Genomic DNA, 21373 nt, shown 5'->3' with positions numbered 1-21373 from the left:
AAGTATACCATGGAATAATCTATCTAGAAAACATAAGGTTTAGAAAAAGAAGAGATTCTATACACCTTATTATCTGCGTTTTTCCAACCGGATCAGGTAGATGGGAAAAACGGGCCCACACCACCCCCACTTCCCTGCCCCACCCCACCCTGTACCATCCAGTCCAATCCCATCCAGTCCAGTCTGGTCAGGTTCCAGAGGTCCTCAGGAGATATAACCTGCTAAGACGAATTCACATTCCAAAAGCAACACCCAGGAAGGCATTGTTTGTTAACAACACCCTTTCAACAGATAACTAAGCCATTCATTTTTAGGTCTGTGAAACTGTGATGACACATAGGCCACATTTCTTATTTTTATTTCAACATTTAAAATATTCACAGATGGAGGATTATATCCATTGACATCTCCATGGAAGATGTACCAAACAAAGCATACAGGTTATTCCACAATTACAGAATTACATATTTGTGACTATGTGAATGTTTACCCCAGACTTTATCTGGAAAATACCACTTTAAGAATAAAAACAAAAACTTTAAAGTATTTCACTGGATTAATTTCCATAAAAAGTAAATAACAAAGAATTTCAGGAGATACCTAAATATTAGCCAGCGCTTTTTAAAAAAATTTCAAGCTTGTATAGTGCTCTTTCTGACATCCCTATCAGGAAACCTAAATAACACTCAACTCTTTCTCTTTTCCCCTCAATAGCCAAGCCAGGATATGTACATACTTTTTTTTTCTAAGTGTTTTTTCCTACGTAGGAATAGATCCAATATCACAGCAACTTGACTAGCTAATGAGGTAGGAGTATTCTTCAAAAGCATTCACAAAGTAAAAGCAAGAGAGAATAATCAAATCATAAAGAGGTTTGGTTTTGTTTTTATATGTGTGTGTGGTGTGGGGGTTTTTTGTTGTTTTTCTTTCTTTCTTTCTTTCTTTTTTTTAAGTGGTGGTTCTTTAAGTAAAATGCCAAGGGCACTGGAAATCAGTCAAATGCTACCCATACTTGAAAAGACAAAGAGGAAAACCCCATTGGAGAAACCCTGCTACAAGTTCACTCAGGGCTGGCATTAATTAAATTCATTCTGGCATTACCAAGTAAGAAACTGCTGCCTCAAAATGGCAAGCTCTCTTCCTGGAAGAAATCTTACCAAGAAGGTAATTTGAAACAGAAAACCTCACTCCCTATCTTATCTTCTCAGTATAATTAACTGGTCTTTTCTTTTAAACCTAGTTCTCATCACTTCCTGTACCCCAAAAAAGAAGTAATTTCTATATATTGCATATCCATTTGCAAATTTAAATGAATTTAGCAGTCAACCTATCAAATTCTGTGAGGGAAACACTCTTTCTATGAAGGTCTTAATGACACAATGTTGTACAGCTAGAAAATGCCTAGGTAACAGATTTCAGCACCAGCTCTGTGTCAGCAGATTGTTTTAAAATGCACACCCAGCCTGAATTCATACAGACCTAGGAAACTTTCCCATTATTCTCTTTACACCAAAATCAATGTTCTGTGTTCTAACTACGCTTTCTGTATATGTAATAAGAAATACTTTACAAGTCCATCCAATTAAGTTAATAGAACACATGTATGTTCCCAAATAAAGGGAAAGTTATCTATCAAGATATGATTTGTCTAAAATACCATTTTGAACACTTTGGGTACCTATTATCTGATGGAGGTTAAAATACCACAAGAGAAGATTTAATTCCCCAATTATGCACCTATTAGGATTACTGCTAAAAACATTATAAAAATCATCTAAAAAATGTAAAAACATACTTTAAGACAGAAGAACTGCCAGAAAACAATTTAATAACTATACCTGTCCTGGCAGCTAGTTTTGAAATCAAGTCCTTGACAATTCTACTATAAAACATTTTAGACGCAGTAATCAGTCTTGGTATAATAGTGCAACTCTCCGACATGGCAATAAAACCATTTAAGATTAGCTATTGAAAATAATTTGTTAACAAGAATTTTTTTTTACATGTCTTTAAACCTTTCTTTTTACTATTCTATCCAGGATTGTGTCCTATCAATGTGATCAAAATATCCTATGTTCCACCTTGTTTGAAGACATTTCCCTCCTCTTCACTGCCACCTTCCTTCATCTCAGTTAGAGTTCCCCTAAATTCTCTTTCTAAGGCACATCCTGCCCTATTTATTGCTGCAAAGCCCCTGAAATCTGTGCGTCAATGGGGTCTGCTTCATCACTACAATTTCATGAAAATCACTTCCGAGTGCCTGCTAAAACTTAGTAACATTAAGTCTAGAATACTATTGTCCAGTAGACTAACTGCAAAAAAAAAAAGAACCAAGTCCACTAAGAAAAGGCCAAAAAACCAGAAATATGTGCCTATATATTCTTTCTTCCAAAAACTAACCACATTACCTCCTGTGACAGTAAAGCTCAGTGATATCTCTGGCTACATATAATCCACACTCAACATTATAAAATAAAATGTTAGGCCAGTAAGCTTTCACAATTTTTATTAAATCCTAATCTAAGATAACAGTATCTGATTTCATAGACATCATCCCATGGTGAACAGGTTTAATAAGTGAAAGGAAATCAGACATTTAAGTCATTATTCTCTGCAGACTAAGCAATAAGGTACTACACAGGACACTACAGGTAACGACATACACTTACTTGCTCAGTTTTCATACAAGCCATGTTTTTTTATCAAACTATATCTCCTAATAGTTAATACAGTAGAATTAGTGATTGTAGCTCTCATATAATATTTTAATTACAAGTACCTTGTTGAGATAACTAACATGTTGACAGTTTCACTGACTTTCCAAATTAGTATAATATATTCAAGAGAGCAAAAGAGTGAAATGAAAACTGAACATGACAAGTCATTAAAGGAAAAAACACTGTTAAAAAAAAGGTGGGGGGTGTGAAGTATCACTGGGGTAGAAAAATCTAGTTAAGTCTAGACATTGGACTGGAAGAAAACAGATCAACTATGGATTTCACAAGTCAGAGTTTATAAATTCAATGCAATACAAATCCTTTTGCATGTAAAAGCCAAAGTGAAACTAACAGGTCTATAAACTGTTACTTTTGGCCTTAAACGGTACCAACTCTTTTGATCAAGAAAGGCCACAACAGTTAAGATTGTATTATTTGATTTTATTTTACACTAGGTGGCGGGCACAAAGCAAACCTCCTTAATAAAGTTGACAATTAGCTTCACTCAGAACACTTTTAATAATGCACATAAAAAAAAGAAGTATTCATCTTACAAATTGTTCTGCAATCCAAATATACAATAGCTTGGAAAACAACGTTTAGAAAACAAAAGCCAATGTAAAAAGACAGATTAAAACAACTAGAACAGTACAGGTTTCATATGGCTCTGATTTTACAGTTTTCTTACTGCATCATCAATGTCCGAAATCTGTTCCTTCAGTTGGCTCCATTGCTCGGGATTTAAAGAAATACCTAAAACAAAGTTTTTAAAATTTAAAAGTTGGAAATCCACTTAAGCTTTGACGATTTTCACACTTCCAACCCAAAACCTGTTTTATCGACAACTGCTACTTGAAATAGCACAACGGCTATCATATTGAGAGTCAAATCCCTTGTTATTACAGATTCATCACAATTACCTGAGCAGACCAGTCTAACGCCCAGTTTTACTTCCAACACTGCATCCTGCACAATACGTAGTACAGCCTGTGAGAACAAACGATGACGCGAAGATGCGTTTCACAGAACCTTGCAAACTAGCAGGCTAAGTGGCCAGATCCAGATTTTGTATGTGACACTCAATTTCTACATCCAGTTTGTTCCAACATTTGCTCAAAATTTCTACAGGAACTCAAAGTGAGCAACTTTTGGTTAATTCTTCAAGAAGCATTCATTTACTCTGGATAACTTTCTGGGACATGACCCATACAGGACTTCTCAGAATGTAGACAGTGGTTAAAAATGCATTCTGGAGAGTCCTGCTGTCAGCGTTCAAATCGCAGGCTCCCTATCACTAACTGTATGACCTTAAAAAAAAAAAATTTCTTAAGCCTCAGTCTCCTCACCAGTAAAATGGTATGTAACACCTCACACCTCAAAGCAGTGTTGTGAACCAATAAATTAGCTAACGTGAGTGAAAAGCTTACTTATCAGCTAACACATAATAAACACTTAAAATGTTAGCTAAGAACATGCCTTTCAAGTAAAAATGTGAAGAGAAAGCACTTGGCATTTGAAACTTCTAATGTACTAATATTTGACCCACATAAATAGAAAAATAAACTAGAATTGGAAAAATTCATGTATTTCTCAGAAGACTGCTGGGAGGCCATGAAATTGAGAGGAAGGCAGAAGAACATCCTGGGTCAACATCCTGGAAGGGCTTTAAAGCTAATCAAATTGTTTCAATACATGTTTGCAGAAGTAAGAGAAGAAATTGGCACTGGCCACAATGAAACAACTTCAGTGATTCCAGAAATGGCCTTGAACAAGAAAATGTTAAAGGGTACAGAAACAGAGAGGTTAGGTTTACCAAACCTAAGAACTGCATAAAGTAAACAAGTGGTACCTTCAAGCTAACAAACAGGCAGAGGAGGAGGAGATAAAGAGGCCTATTTTGATCTAAGGATCAACCTCAAGCAGCTAACTACCCAAATATAAGAATTTATGTTTGTATACAAACATTCCCTAGCTATATGATGAGTAAATAAAATGTGCTTCTATGATGCTAACAAGCTTGGGACTGGGTGACACACAAATGGAAGAAGGACAAAAGACCTGCTAAAAGGCTATTATCCCCCCAAGAAGGATATCCTTTAGATGGACCTAAAGGAAACATTCACGTAAACCAGAATTTTTCATTCCTAATTTTACAAATGACCCGATAGTTCCTGCTCTACTTAAGAATTCACGTCATTTTTTTTTTCCCCTAAAGCTACATCCAAGCAAATTAGCAGCCAAATAAAGTGATAGGAAGTGTGTTCTTTTTCCTGGGTTTTATTCCAACAGCTATTTAAGACATGTCATTAAATTAAGTTAAATCTCGTGTCTAAAAGACTACAGAAAATACAGAATCAACTAAATGAGGATCTTCCAAATGCACTGCCAACATTATTTCAATTTTAAATAAGGTTAAATTAAGACCAAATTCAGGAAATTAAATCTCACCTTTTCTTCCAGGTTTCATTTCACCTTCTGGATCCATCCAATATTCTCTAATATCAATTAGGACTTTCCCTTTAAAGTCCCGAACACTGACGTACCTCATTTTCCCAATCTGCAAAAGAAACAAAAACATAGAAAGGTTCTCATGTCAAGAAAGTGTCCATATTTTTAATCACAACTTGCTGCACACTCCCTATACTTTAAATCATGAAAGTAACTACTATTCTCAGTATCAAAACTACCACCAAAGGAAATGTCACTGTTATCTTTCTTAAAAAATGGAATTAAAATGAAGTATATCTCACATTTTCAATCACTTTCACATTAAAGGAATCATTAGTAAAACAGAACAACACTATGGAAAACAGCATGGTGGTTCCTCAGAAAATTCAAGAGTATTTCATGCAGCAGCCCCACTTATGGGTATGAACCTAAAAGAAGTAAAAGCAAGGTCTTGAGCAGGTATTTATTTATACACCCATGTTCACAGCAGCATTACTCACAACAGCCCGAAGATGGGGACAGCCCAAATGTCCATCCTGAGATGAATGGATACACAAAATGTGAGATATATACATACCGTGGGGTATTATTCAGCCTCTAAAAAGAAAATTCTGTCACATGCTACAACATGGATGAACCTTACTGAATGGGCTAAGTGAAATGACCATTCACAAAAAGATGCATACTGAGGCGCCTGAGTGGCTCAGTTCAGCGTCCAACTCCTGATTTCCACTCAGGTCATGAGCCCCACATGAGGCTCTGAGCTAGGTGGAGAGTCTGCTTGAAATTCTCCGTCTGCCCCTACCTCACACACACACACACTGAAGCTCTCACTCTAAAATAAATAAATCTTTGGGACGCCTGGGTGGCTCAGTTGGTTGAGCCACCACTGCCTTCGGCTCAGGTCATGATCCCGGGGTCCTGGGATCGAGTCCCGCATTGGGCTCCTTGCTCGATGGGGAGCCTGCATCTCTCTGCCTCTGCCGGCCGCTCTGCCTGCTTGTGTTCTCCCCCCCGCCCCGACAAATCAATAAATAAATAAATATTTAAAATAAATAAATCTTTAAAAAAAGAAAGAAAAAAAAGATGTGTACTTCATGATTCCCCTTATAAAAGTGGCAACACCAGTCAGATTCAGAGACAGAAAGCAGAATGATTAATGATCAGGGGCTGGGGGAAGAGGGAAAGGGGAATTCCTTAGGTTCTGCTAAAAGAAAGAGTTCAGGAAATCTGTTTTATAGTAACATGAACATACTTAACACTACTGCATGCTTAAAAAATAGTTAAGATGGTAAATTTTATGTTGCGTTTTTTTACCACAAAAATCATTAGAAAGCAAACTTTGGCAGTACAAACTACAACCTGTAGGAATCCACAAACCCCACAAACCCCACTAGCTATGTACATTTAAAAAATCCAGAGATCTAGTCACTAGAACATGAGAAACCTCTTCCTTTTAGACCTTCATTTCAAATAACATCTTTAATAGACTTCACCACAGAAACTACCCACAAAAAACCATTTTCCAAAAACTTGATACTATGCTTAACAAACTACAAATTCCAGAGAAGGAAAAGGCTTTACTCTGTAAAGCACCTTTCAGATGTCTTCACTATAAGACACTGTCTATACTGTCCAGCACTTCAACTAAAAAGTCATACTTCCTGATCAAAACTTTCAATGCCTCTACCTATCTCTTACTCATTCTAAAACTACTCTTCAGAGGCACGTGGGTGCTTCAGTCATTAAGCATCTGCCTTCGGCTCAAGTCATAATCAAGCCTTGAATCAGGCTCCCTACTCAGTGGGAAGCCTACTTCTTCCTCTCCCGCTCCCCCTGCTTATGCTCCCTCTCTAGTTGTGCCTCTCTCTTTGCCAAATAAATAAATAAAATCTTAAAAACAAAACAAAACAAAACAAAACAAAAAACTACTTTTCAATCCTACTAATAACTGGCCATGATTTTTGTGCTTAGAACACATCAACAAGCAAAGATTCTGCATTTGGCTATGTTCCTTTCCCTTCCATCCTGGGCCCCTTGATTATAAAATAATCCTTTTTATAGGGATACTAAGTATTACTGTAGCAGAATCACAGCTGTACTGACCCAGTATACATTAACGGCTTCCATCTTGCATATATCCTCTTGGCTTCCATCTTGCATATATCCTCTTAGAACGCTCTTTCTGGTCTCAGCCAGGTCTGGTTCATTTTCCTTCAGTTTTCTTTCCTTAAGTAAGTTTCTGATCCTGCTGCTGTGCCCCCAATTCCAGGCATAACCCCATGCTTTATGGAGAAAATGAAGTCCACTGGATATGGGTTAAGTGCTTTCAAATCTCTCTTCCCTGTACTCACAATACCATCAAGACTTCCTTAACTTTTTACTTTTTCTATCCTATTTCTTACTTACACATTCTTTCCCTTTGCTTATCTACCATTTCCTAACATGCTCATTCCCCTCTTTTTCTAAGGCATTTTCCCTAATCTGCAGCATTTTATAACTTTCTCCATTTTTCCTTCTTCCTTTTATTGCCAAATTTCAAAAGGAGAAAAATACTGTTTCTACTAATTGAATTCCCACTGCCTATTCTAAAGTCACCAGTGATCTTAGGGTCAGTTTTAATGGCTTATTTTTTAATCACTCTTCGTTGCACCCCTTAGTGCCTATCATACTAGGTTCCCAGTAAACTGTCTAAATGAATAAACTAAGACCAAAATAATTATCACAGTGAAACTGTTAATTGTGATTTATAATATTGATTTAATGACTCTAAGAAATGCAGAAGTATCTCAAGCAGCTAACACAGAACTGAACATCGTTTCATTTTGGTTTTTACAGTAAACCCACTAGCCAGTAAGCCCTGTAGCTAGTAAGCCCATGAGCTAATAACCTAGCTGAATCTATAACATTAAAATGTACTGAAGTAATACTGATTAAGTCAAGTATGAGTTCGGTGTGGGCTTGAGCATGTGGAAGAGACCTTAGGTATTAGGATCTAACCTTGAAAAACGACAGCCCATCAATTAAGTAAAAGAGAGAAAAATGACAAGGACACGGAAGGGACTAAACAGAAAGACACAACAACTGCTGAGATTCAAAGACATGCTAAACAGATGGGAGCCATACTGAAGAGGACTTGAAAAACCAGGAAGAGACTTCTGGAGCCTTTATAGGTTCTTGGACAAAGAACCAAAACAAAACATAGAAGCAGAAAAAATACTACTACTACTCTCTTCTGCAAATCCTGTATTCCTGAGAATCCAAACTGAAAATAGGGTTAAAACTGTAAAATCACGCTAGAGGGACGGTTGGGTGGGCTCTGTCAGTTAAGCATCTGCCTTCAGCTCAGGTCATGATCAGCAGGGAGCCTGCTTCACCCTCTGTTGTCCCCCGCCCCCCGCTTGTGTGTGTGCTCGCTCTCTCTCTCCCCTCTGTGACAAATGAATAAATAAAATTTTCTTAAGAAAAAAAAATTAACAGAAAAACCATGGACCTAAATAAAATGTTCACTATACTTAGAGCTGACAAAAAACTCATACCTAAAATACATAAAGAACTCTTCCAGCTCAATAAACCAAATGACCTCTATTTTTTTTTTTTCAAATATTTTATTTATTTATCAGAGAGAGAGGAGGGGAGAGAGCGAGCATAGGCAGACAGAGTGGCAGCAGAGGCAGAGGGAGAAGCAGGCTCCCTGCTGAGCAAGGAGCCCGATGTGGGACTCGATCCCAGGATGCTGGGATCATGACCTGAGCCGAAGGCAGCTGCTTAACCAACTGAGCCACCCAGGCGTCCCATGACCTCTATTTTTTTAATGGGCAAAAAAGACATGAACAAAGTCCAAAGTAAAAGTACAATTAGCTTCTACTACACATCCATTAGCTTATGTGAATAGCATCAAATATTGACAAAACCCAGTGAGGACATGTATGAGGCAACTGGAATCTCTCACATTGTGTAAAATGGTACAGCTACTACAGAAAACAGTTTGCCAGTTTCTTATAAAGTTGAACATACACTTACCCTAAGGCCCAGCAAATGCATCTGATAATTGATCCAAACAGGAAAAAAAAATTCACAAAGATCTGTACAAGAATGCTCCAACAGTGCTATTCCTAACAGCCCAAGACTAGGTAGAAACAACTCAAATGTCTATCCAAAGTGTAGGGACAAACTGTTGTATAATCCTACAGTGGAATACAACTCAGCAATAAAAAGGAATAAACTACGGATGGCTAACTAGAAGAACCAACCCCGAGATGTTATGCTGAGCAAAAGAAGCCAGGCACAAAACAATACAAACTGGACAATTCCACTACAAGAGGCTGTAGAACAGGCAAAATAAAAACACAGTGATAGAAATGAGATCAGTAGTTATGTCAGGCAAGGGAAATGACTGCAAAGGGAGGCCAAGAGAGAACTTTCTGGGGTAATGGAAAAGGCCTCATTACAATACTGTGCCCATTTTTATCACAGCTGACCAAATTTTAGGCTTAATGTGTGCATTTTGTTATATATATAAATTACCTCTCAATAACATTTATTAAAAAGAAGCCCAATAGTCCTCTCTCCCTTGAGGAGAAATGAATAAATGAATAAAGCTGACAAACTCTTACCCTCCTCCAAAAAAAACAGAAACAAGAGGTAATATACAGATAGAATGATTAAAGTAGAAAGAATAAAGATCTCTACAATCACATGATATAAGAGGAAATAACATAATCAGATGACAGAATGCATATAATTTTACATTATATGTATATGTGTATATATATGTATACATTTATATACAATGCGGAATTTAACAAGGGGGGAAAACATGAATATCATTCAGAATGTTGATTCTTACATTTTTTTTTATTCCCCTCTCCCTTGGAGATTTGATGAAGGTTATGAATAATTTCTTCACTCACCAAAAAAAAATTCAAATACAGAAATAATAATTTCCGGGTTCCTAAAATATATACATGAACCCCCAGCTCCACACCATTTTAAGAATTGTCTCTGCAACAACAGAATTTTAAAGGATCAGGTTTTTCCTTAAATCATTAAATCAAGTAAGGTAGTACTACTGACCCCAATGTCTAACTCTGAAGAAAAATACAGATCAATGTCCCTGTCTCAACCATTCTGACCTTTAGGACACAAGTGCTAAGTATTTACAAGACAGGCCTCCAGGTTGTTTTCAATATCACGTAAGCCCTACCTCAGGGAGGTTATGTCTCTACAGAACCAAGTTCTTAAACTCAGAGCTGAAGGAACCACACTCAAGGCAAGCATGTAGGAGTATTTCCGCTCTAGCCAGGATTCTGCCCAAATCATTCTGGAGTTTGAAAAATCAGTGCAGTGACTTTCCTTGGGTACAATTCTCTTCAAGTATTACATTTAAAGAGCTGCTTATGTTTATGCACACTGCTTTACCAGAGTAAGATTATTTCTTCTAATTCTCAAGTAATAGATATGAAGTTAAAAAAAATAATCCTGTCTTATGGCTATTAGTACCCAAACAGTTCTAATTTAGATTTTAGATCTATTTGTTTTTGAAAAGGATACCTGGTCACTTGGGTCCTAACAGATTCTAGCAATGTCTTAACAAGTTCCATTCTGTGAGCTGTCTCCAAGGCACTCTCTTGGTAAGTAAAAAATATAGAAAATATACAGCTCTATTAAGAACAAACAAACCCCTTTACAAAACACAATGAGTCTGATTTTTCCTCCCAAAAAACTCATCCTTCACCCATCTAATAAAATTACCAAACCATTATTACAAATAAAAATGAAACCCTCATTCTATATTATACAATGTACTCTACCATGCTCTTTATTTTTTTTTTTTAAAGATTTTATTTATTTGACAGAGAGAAATCACAAGTAGTTGGAGAGGCAGGCAGAGAGAGAGAGAGGAGGAAGCAGGCTCCCTGCTGAGCAGAGAGCCCCATGTGGGACTCGATCCCAGGACGCGAGATCATGACCTGAGCCGAAGGCAGCGGCTTAACCCACTGAGCCACCCAGGCGCCCTACCATGCTCTTTAACCAATTAAAATTCAGTATTACCACCAAGATTTTTTTTTTTTATGGCCTAAATACCATCACAAGTAAAAAGCTACAATGGCAACAAAATTAAAGATTATCTCTTAGAATGCATATCACTGCACTTAAAAAGTCTCTGAAAAGTCACTGTGAAAATAAAATATCTGGTTCCCCCTACAGGTGCTTCCAAAACAGTGAGGAGTCTCATAGCTTGATGAGGCTCAGGAAGCTTTCCAGATGAGATTTTAAAAATTGAACCCACTTTTCTGGTGAAAAAATCATCTCCTAAAAATAGATCTGGTTTTCCCCAAACTGTTCTAACAGAATAAAATCTCTAAATGTGGGTCTTGGTTTCTTCAATGGACAAGATAAAACCCATTAAAATGACACAGATGCTCTTACTACACAGGCAAAGGGAGGCATATGATGAACAAGACTCATCAGAGAGAGGTCCAAAACAGTTACCCGAATACTCAGAAGTTTTTACCTCTACTGCAAAACATTAAGTTAAAATATTCCAGTGCAGCCCCCATTCTACACAAGAGAGTCTTTGAAAGGAAGGGATGGATAGCCTCCTACAGATTTCACACTTCATCCTGACCCTTAAGGGAGGTTCCCACAGCACTGAGAATAAAACTCAAACTCCTAAAAATGGCCTTCCAATAGGAAGATGGTGCAAGATCTGGCCCCCAACCTCCTTACCAACTAGATCACCTGTCAACTCTCTCAACCAGGCTTCCTAAGCTTTAGCCACAAAACATTTGCACAGATCTCTCTACTTACTCTGAAGAGGATTCCCCCTCCCATTCACTTCATATGACTGGCTCATTTAGGTCTTAAGCTTCAAATGTCACATCCTTAGAGATTCCCAGAGCACCTCCTCTTCCATAATCTGCCCTTCTGCTTCTCAGCCCACATCATAACTTTAATTAAATACATGTTTATCAGTATCATATTTATTCCCATATATTCCATGAAACCAGAGATCACATCTACTTGGCTCATCACTGCACACCCAGAACTCAGCAAGACCTGATGAAATACGGTAAGCATTCAACTTATTATGAACTCAAAGAAATGAGGGCCCTTTGGTAATTCTTCCTTATATACAGTGACTCAGGTTCTCTACCAATTCAGTCTATTCCCCAGCGCTACATTAGTCAAAGAACTAAAACCCATAACTAAATAATCCATCTGCATGGTCTAGGTTTTTAACATACTTTAGCAAAAACTGTATACACGTAAGGTATACCACTTGACAACTTGATATCAACTTGATCAATTGCCTTGATCCTAGGACCCTGAGATCATGACCTGAGCTGAAGACAGATGCTTAACCAACTGAGCCACCCAGGTGCTCCTATTTTCTCACTCTAACCTTAATCCTGGCACTGTCTTTCAAGGCCATCAGAAAGTTAAAAATATGTATCTGTATTATACATAACTATGCATTTTATATATACATACATGTGTACACGTATATACACTCTAGCCTTTTCCAGTCAAATGTTTGCAGCCTCATTCTAACATTTTGGCTCCAACTCATAATTATGCCCTTCTTGAAGCACTTCCCTTGCTTTACCTCAACATTCAATCTTATTCCCCACTATACAGGGAGGGCCAATTTCAGTAAATCCACCCACCTCTCCTGTTCTTTTTTAAAAATTTATTTGTTTTTGAGAGAAAACTTATTTATTTGTTTCGAGAGAAAGCAAGTGAGCATCATGGGGTTAGGGGAGGACACAGAGAGAGAAAGGGAGAGAATCTCAAGCAGACACCCTACTGAGGGCAGAACCCAACACAGGCTCAATCCCAAAACCCTGAGCAGAAGTCAGGAGTCCTACACTTAACCAACTGAGCCACACAGGCGCCACCTGACTCTCCCATTCTTATCAAGCCCAAACTATGCAGGCCATAATGCTGTTTCTTCTCCAGTAATACTCCATCCATATTTCACAGCCCAATACTAGACCTATCTATTCCAAACTGCTTCCTAAATGTGCAGTTCTCAATCACTTTTTTTGGTTTTTTTTTTTTTTTTTTTGGATATCTGTAACTTTTAAATTGTTTTACACTTAGCCAAACTACAGGTTTCTAGACTTTAACAATAATCTAGCATCATATAAATGACTTTCATTTCTACAAACCTACTCTTCTATTTCAAGGAATATTCTTAGTCAATATTGTGCAGTATTAGATTAAGGTACTAGTAACATTTTTCAGATCAAGCCAGACAAGAATTCCTCTGGATCTAAGGAAATTACCTGGAACATGTTATCATCTCTGCTGCTGCTGCTCTGCTTAGAGGATGACAGGGCTCTTGAAGTTTCACCAGTCTTTTGCTTCTTCACAGGTTTCTCTGGAGTAACTTGCTTTTTCCTCTTTAACTTGAAAGAAAAATAAGCATATTGGTTAAAATTTGCACACACAAGAGTAAAACACATCTCAGGTTCAAGCACTTCATTACTTTTTAAGACTTAAAGATTCATTTGACAATGGAACAATGGAGCTAACCTAAGATCTAACACAGTTTTTTCAAAATGTGTTCTCAGAAGCCCAAAAAACACCTCAAGCATCATAGTGGCAATAACCAGAAGAATAATTCTTTTCTAGACCAGTATCCCAAATACAATTTTTTTGGAAGGGGGGACAAAAAAAAGAGATGGGGGCCTGCTGCTTGTGAACAAACTTTTGAAAACCCCAAGTTTACTCAAGTTAGTCAGCAACTTATATTTTTATAAAGGATATATATTAATTAGGAAGAAACAACCAACTTATTCCAATCTAGGATATGCCATTTATACCCTGTCTATTCCAAAAGGGACTTAAACTGACTTTGAAAAGTTATGAATATGAAAAGCTTATTTTGTACTGGTTATTAGAAGTCAACAACACAAGAACTTCATCACAAAAAATCACTGAAGGTGGACAGCAATGTGTTATATTAGCATCCCAAATCAAGGCAATGTTTTAAATAAAGCAACATTATTGTAAAAACTTTATACAGCCCCATTCTGAAAATGACCTAACAGCCTATGAAAATCAGTAGAGTTCCCAACCTAAACAGCAGAGGGCAGTCACGTTCCTTAGTGGAAAGTAGAAACTAATATATTAATGTACTAAATTAGATGAAATTAGGTAAAACAGGATGTACACACGTATATAAACTGAAAAAGCTAATGTATTACTGTGTTTACAGGATTAATAGCAAACAGCAAAAACAGCAAAAAAAAAAAAAAAAACCAGCTCAATAAAGCAGAAAGTGGATTATTCTTTATATATAGGGGGCTGGGTATCTACGGACTGACACATAAAAGCTCGGTAAAAATTTGTTAAATGAATAGTCAAATGCCATTATTAGGTTTGAATAAAAAAAAAATTAAGAGGTATTTTCTTCTGGAGTATGGCTAATGTATGCTTTTTGGGGCCTTATTTCAACATTTAGGTTATATATTCTGTATTTCCCTATAAAGGTCCACCTTCTCCAAGATTCTCCCATAAGCTCTTTTAACACTGCCAACTAAACTCAGAGACATAATTATGTAACCTCCTAGGAAATAAAAAAACCAGTTCTGCATAGAAGGAAGCTCTGACTGCAGTGTGAGCTGCTCAGTTAAGCAGAATACACGGCTCCCAGCACGGTTGTCATCTAATGTACAAAAACCCTCTTGTCCAAATGCATAATTTTATGTTAGCTTTGCCGGGTGTTGATTTAACTAAAAGGAGGGGAACAGAGTAAATAACACTCTAACTTAAAATGTTCCAAGCCTACATTTTAAGTAATCCTAGTGGACTGGATAAACACCAGTGGCTGAGAAGGTGGTCAAAACTGACATCTACATTCAAAGAGTTCAGGTAATTTTAACTCAACTACAACACACAATACCTAGAGATTAGGCAGGTTTCTGAATAATGGCAAACAGGGTTCCGGCCTCATTCTAATGCTATCCCCCTAGGGAATAAACTGGTGGCCCTACAGCTTTGGGGTTCCTAGAAGTCCTCTACAGGAGACTTGTTAAACTCTGAAGACTTGCTCAAGCCTGATTCAGGGTTCAGGAGTGTGAACGTACAAGGACCCCAAGCATTTTGGTCAAGAGGTCCAGGAGCCATCTACATTTTCTGAAACGCCCATCCAGGCACTCATTTTACCATTCTGATAAGCCTTGCTGTCCTTGAGAACAGGGTGTGGGCAATACTGCTGAATTAAGTTATCACAGAAATGACTTGCGTTAACAGTCACCTTTTTGTCAACCTCACTGTCAGAATCGCTGCCCGAAGAGCTTGAAGAAACAAGTTCCTTTGATTTAGGCATTCTGAAAGAAAAATACATTATACACAAAATTTACAAATTGTTCTATTACCTTTGACTTAACTCTTTCCCAAGCAAAAATTCAAGAAATTCCATGGTTCTACCATTTTGTAGTACTGGAGTTGTTATGCTCAGCACAATGCTATAAGTTATACTCTTAATTTATACTCTTCCAAATTGAAAGTAACATCCAGAACCCAGCAAGGAGAATCCAGCAAGGAGAAAGAACTAAAATGTCACACACATCTCACACTCCTACACCTCTTTCTCAAACCCATTGGGTGTTTTTATACTTCATTTTAGAGGAGTTAGATGTTTATGGGTAGACTAAATTGGAAAAAGGCAGCTGATAACAATCTGTTAAAACTAGGAATAGGCATATTCTCCGTACTGTTTTATATTTCTCATTGATGAGACCTAACATAATTATTAATTGCAGGAACTGACCCCAACATTCACACAACATGGGGCACAGCTGCACTATACAGATGTAATTCGTTTGCCAGAATAGTCCTATTTTTCATATTTTGTGTATGTCCCTAATTTTCTTTGGCTTTTTGATCATGCCATCAAAATGACAAAAACTAATTCAGAGTTCACAAAGATAATTACAATTTTTACGGTTCGCTGTATTTTACACTAATTTTCTACTCTGAAATAGTTTAACTACATTTTGAAGAATCTGCTTATAAGTGAGGCAAAATCTCCTCTCAAATTCCACTATGACCTTAGCTCCCCCCACCACAAGATACATAACCCAGTATCTTGCTTTCAGGTGGATCTTTATTGAGAGACAAAGCGCCGATTTTTGCAGAGAAGGGGTAGGGGGCAGCCCACAGCTAAAGCCCAAATTTCAAGGAATTCCAAGGCACTCTTTTCAAGACACTTATAAAACCAGGTCATAAACCACTTATTATTAAATTATCTTTAGCCCTCTCTATCTCCAAAAAGACTGAGTCCTATTAATTTCTGTATGCCCTAAAGGGCCCAATATATACAACACTCAGGCTGTAAATGTTGAATAAAGGGAAAAAGACTTCATTTCCTCCTCAAAAAAACCCAAGTAATCTAGCTCTCTAGACTAAACTTGCCTTGGCAACTAACAATAGGAGGTCAAGGTAAAAGAAGTGGGCCATCCATCCCAATGCTAGCCACTAATTTCAAAAAGCTCAAACATGTGCAACCAGCCATGTTGTTTAACTGGTAATTTCCCGATGAAAAGAGTAAATTTGGAGGGGACCAGCAACGTTGAGAACCACATTTTATGTACTATTCCTGTTACTGTTCCATTTTACAACCCTAACTCGAAAAGCAATTTACGTTTTTTAATGCTAGAAGCTAATAATGCCAAGAAACATTTTTTAAAGGTTATTAAATTGGACATAACCTATTCTTTCACTTTGAAACTGTCAAGCATAACTATACGGTCTATTAATAAAAGCTGTAGGGGGGATGCTGCCTAAGATCACTGCACTGAACGACTTCATAAATAACCCAAATTATAAGACCACCGAAAAAAAACAAAAACAAACAAAAAAAGGTGATGGTAACTAAAGCCACTTTGAACTTTTAACAAGATAGATTTTTACTTCCACTTAATGAATCTTTACTGTTCGAAGGAGGGGGGACAGGCCAGTAATTCGGGCAGGTGATACTAAAACGCTAGTGTGGAATCTATACAAAATGCAACTGAAAAAATGCGTTTCGGTCTTTGATGATGGCGTGAGGATCAGAAAAGACGAGGTGAAACTAAACCGGGACTAAAGAGCACAGGAATTCGGTACAACACGAGAGTGATGGGCACCAAGACTGGGAAGAGGGTCGCGCGGTGCCAGGAAGCTACTGGAACCCTGGGGCTGGCAACGGCTGAGGCCCAGGGGTGGGGGGCGGGGGGGACAGGTTGGTCGGAGGGGGCGTGGGAGGCGGCGAAGTGCGGAGACCGTATGGGAAGAGGAGGGACTTGCACCAAGCGCCATTTTCTTCTCTCGAAGCGTTAGCTCCCCTCAGCACACCAGCCGTCCTTCCCCCACCCCCTTGCCCTCCTCCGACGGGGTCCTCTCTTGCCCTCCGGTAGAGAGCCCCCCAACCCTGGATGCCGCGGAAAGAGCCCCAGCCAGGCCCAGGGGAGAAGCAGGCACCACACGCGCCCCCGCCATGGCCCGGGCCGCCGCTGCATTGTCCCGGGGGCGCCCGGGCCCCCTCCCCGCGGCTCCTCGCCCCCGCCCGGCCGCGCCCCGCCGCCGCACTCGCCACGCCGGGGCCGTTCACGGGAGCCGGCTTCTGGCGCGGGTAGGGCTGCAGAGCATGGGACGCGCGGGTCGGCGACAGAGGAGGAGGTCCAAGGAGGCCGAGGCGGGGAGGCCTGGCAATGCCGCCATTTCCCCTGGCCTGCGAGCTGGGTAGAGCCGCCAGAGGCTCGCGGCCCGGCTGGGAGGGTGGGGGCCGGCCAGGAAGGGGTTCGAGAGGGTGGGGGCGGGGTCCCCAGAACTCACGCTCCACTCTTGCAGCCGAACTGCCTTCTGCTCGCTCGCTTGCAACTGACAGAGAACCGGAAGTGACGGAAGCCCAGAGACGCCGGCCCTGCCCCTCTGGGACTGCGCCCACGTGATGGGGCGTGCCCTCCCCGCCGAAACCAACACCGAGACCCTTTCCAGGGCCTTAAAGGGACCCGCCCTCGTTTTCAGCGGGTCCCTTGAAAGTGAAATGCTGAGAAGTTTGGGTATGATCTGTGAATAAAACAGGAATGGGAAACCTCGAGCTTTGCACTCGTTCCATAAATACTTCTTGTACTAAAGTGAATTGTTCATACAGAAAAAGCCCATTTTCACAGAAATGGTCCTTTACCCCCATTCCCAATATTTGATTCTGGCTGGTAAAACCCAAAGGAATTTTTAATTCCAGAAAGTGCCAGAAATCTTTACAGAAGTCGTTGGCCACACACATCCTTATCTTTAATCTGAAGTCCTGGGTAATTCACAAAAGAGAAATCTACAGTACTAGCAGGAACATGACCAGAAGATTATTTTAGTGTATATGTAATGAATGCTTACTATAGCTAAAAATGTATATCGTTTTATTTATCCAACACACATTTATCAAGCACCCACTATGTGCCATGCACTGCACAAGGCACTTTGCATATATTACTCATCCTAACAAGCACTTTCCAAAGCAGGAATAATTACTCTATTTTATAATGAAGAAACCAAGGGTCAACAAGGTTGAATAAGCTTCTGAAGGTTATGGGAGTAAGTCATGATTCAAACCCTGCAATGCCTGCCTGACTCACAGTGCTGCAGACTGAGGGGAAAAGCAAAAGTTCTTACCCCTCTCCTGGTCATGCATCATCAGTTTAGATGACCACTTTTCAAAAATGAAACTTCCTGTATAATTCCATTTATATGATGTTCCAAAACAGGCAAAAAAAAAAAAAAAAAAAAAAAAGTCTATAGGGATCCAGGTCAGGTTGCCCTTGGGGGATAATCAGTTGGGACCAAGTATGAAGGAATCTGCTAGGATGCTGAGTATGTTTCGGTCTGGGGGTGATTACACAAGTATACACAGATAAAAGATTTCATTTAGTATTTGTGCATTTCACAGTACACTTGAACAGGAAAATTGAAAAAGTAAGAAAGATTTAAATTAATTTGTAAAAAGAAAAAAAAAAGGAAGCTACTCAATCACCACTACTCCAGCATGGTTACTTGCTAGCCTAGAGCTTGCACACCTAGAGGAAGTTTGGGGAGCTCCCCCACCAAACTATAGCTAATTGACCAAAGTTCTCCTGAAGCCAATGATGCCTGTCCTAGGGCATTGTGGGGGGTATCTAGTTGTACTGAACTCATATACTGGGGTAACTAGAGGATCACTGGGCTGCCCAGCCCTGAGAGCCATGAACGTGGCTCTTCCTGGAAATCTGGTGCTGGTTGAGAAGGGACAGGGTTCAGAACACTGGTTGTAGCCATCTGATTCCCAACCTCCGCTTCTTCTTCTCCATGACAGAAAGAGTTACAACTCCGCTCAAATGCAAGAAACTGCCCAAAGTTCCTTTCCTAGTTTATTCATTCATTCAATAAACATGTTCAGCATCTACTATATGTTGGCACTACTCTAAGCACTGGAAATTCAGGAATAAACAAGATAGATAGGGCTGCTGTAAACACATGAAATAGACTATAAATAAGCAAAGATTTAGATAAAGATAATAATTTCAGATAAGAAAAATAGGATGATGCCATACAAAGTGTTGGGTGAAGTTAATTTAGATGTGATTAGGGATGAAATGGAGCTATTTGGATAGGGACCTGAATGAAAAGGAACAGTGGGCTAAAAATTTTGGTGCTGGAGGTTTCTTTTCTTTTTTAAGATTTATTTATTTATTTGAGAGAGAGAGAGCATGTACGAGCACAAGCCCAGGAGCTGGAAGGGCAGAGGGAGAGGGAGAGAGAATCTCAAGCAGTCTCCACACTGAGCACAGAGCCAGAGGTGGGGCTCAATCTCACAACCTTGAGATCATGACCTGAGCCAAAACCAAGAGTTGGGCCAGTTAACCAACTGAGCCCCCCAGGCACCCCAGTGCTTGGGGTTTCAAACAGACCAAAGGCCCTAAGGTCCAGATGAGTCTGAAGATCAAATATTCTCTTGATGTAGAAGCCCATCAGAGACAAGGGGCTACAGTAGGTATGGCCCACCCAGCAGCATCTCAGGCTCAGTACCAGGGTGGCTCCTGTGCTAGGATGGGTTGGCTCTGCAGAGCTACTGGCTTCTGGCCTTTCTCCAAGATGCAGGATAGCACCTCCGCCTTTTCTTCTTTCCTCATCACTGCTAATCAACACCAAGGAATCCCATAGCTTCTCTCCAGTGGTGTCTGTGCCCAGAGAAATAGATCTGTGTTAACCAGGGGTTTGTATTTTGAGGGATCAGTCTACAGGCAATAAAGCAAGGCCCTGTTCAATCGTCAAATGACAGCTACAACAATAAATACTATAAAATTCTGCAAATAGCTGAGCCTCCAGATTGGAATGAACTGGGAACACTTTGAAGAGAAAGACTGCCTTAGGGGGAATGAGAGAGAACATGTGGACTGGGAAAAGAGGAACACTCTGCAAGGTGTGACCACAAAATGAGTAATGCACATTGAGAAGCTGTGAGTGTCGATCCGATCGGAGCAAGTTGGCACAGAGGAAGAGTAAGCAATTCTTTGGAAAAGTAAGATGAAGGCAGATGGTAAAGGGCCCTAAATGAAGTCCAAGGAGTTTGGATTGTCCCCTCTGAATAAGAAGACAGAGAAGATTTTTGAGCCAGGGCAGTTAAAATGGGAATGTCTGCAGCGATGTGAACATGGGGCTGAAGAAGGAAGAAAGAAGAGCTAGAGGCTGGAAACACTACAGGGGAGGTTTCTCTGGTTGTGAAAATAAGAAATGATACATTTCTAGAATATCAAAGTGCCTGTCCTATGGACTCAGCCCCAGCTGAGCTCTCTGTGCTCATGTCTGGGCCCAACAAAGAGACACTAAGAGTAATAAGGAGAAGAAAGATGTGTTCTAAACTTAAACCCGCTGGATCCAAGCAACTTTGCTGTAAAAACCATTTGCCTGTATTACATGCAGAGGAAACACAGTCAACCTTCCTTCTTCGCCACCGACTGGAACACCACTGTGGAATTGTGTGGGCTCAAGGTGAGTCCAAAATAAATTCCTAGGCCTCAGTGTACAACAAGAGAGAGGGCATAGTACCCAAGAGAGAGGGGAGGCCTCAACCCCAGCAGAGCAACGCTTGGTAAAAAACAGTACTCAGCAGAGACCACCAGGCCCTGGGTCGATCTCACTCCTCTGTAAGTAGAAGAGAGACCCGCATTGTCATGGCCACC

The 21373-nt window shown here is 39.6% G+C and overlaps 1 protein-coding gene across 1 annotated transcript; it reads right to left on the bottom strand.

The window, feature by feature from the left end:
* Window positions 1–342: 342 nt before the first annotated feature.
* Window positions 343–18105, bottom strand: SUB1 (SUB1 regulator of transcription). The gene is made up of 5 exons (XM_059416963.1): window positions 17997–18105; window positions 15436–15508; window positions 13460–13582; window positions 5166–5274; window positions 343–3470 (listed from the first exon to the last, which is right to left on the bottom strand). The coding sequence occupies exons 2-5, from the start codon at window positions 15505–15507 to the stop codon at window positions 3391–3393; spliced, it is 384 nt and encodes a 127-aa protein (XP_059272946.1). The 5' UTR covers window position 15508; window positions 17997–18105; the 3' UTR covers window positions 343–3390.
* Window positions 18106–21373: the final 3268 nt, after the last annotated feature.

This window comes from Mustela nigripes, chromosome 12 (assembly GCF_022355385.1).
Source record: "Mustela nigripes isolate SB6536 chromosome 12, MUSNIG.SB6536, whole genome shotgun sequence".
NCBI classification, from domain to species: domain Eukaryota; kingdom Metazoa; phylum Chordata; class Mammalia; order Carnivora; family Mustelidae; genus Mustela; species Mustela nigripes.
Note: the sequence above shows the minus strand (reverse complement) of the source record. Positions and strands in the feature narration are given on the sequence as shown.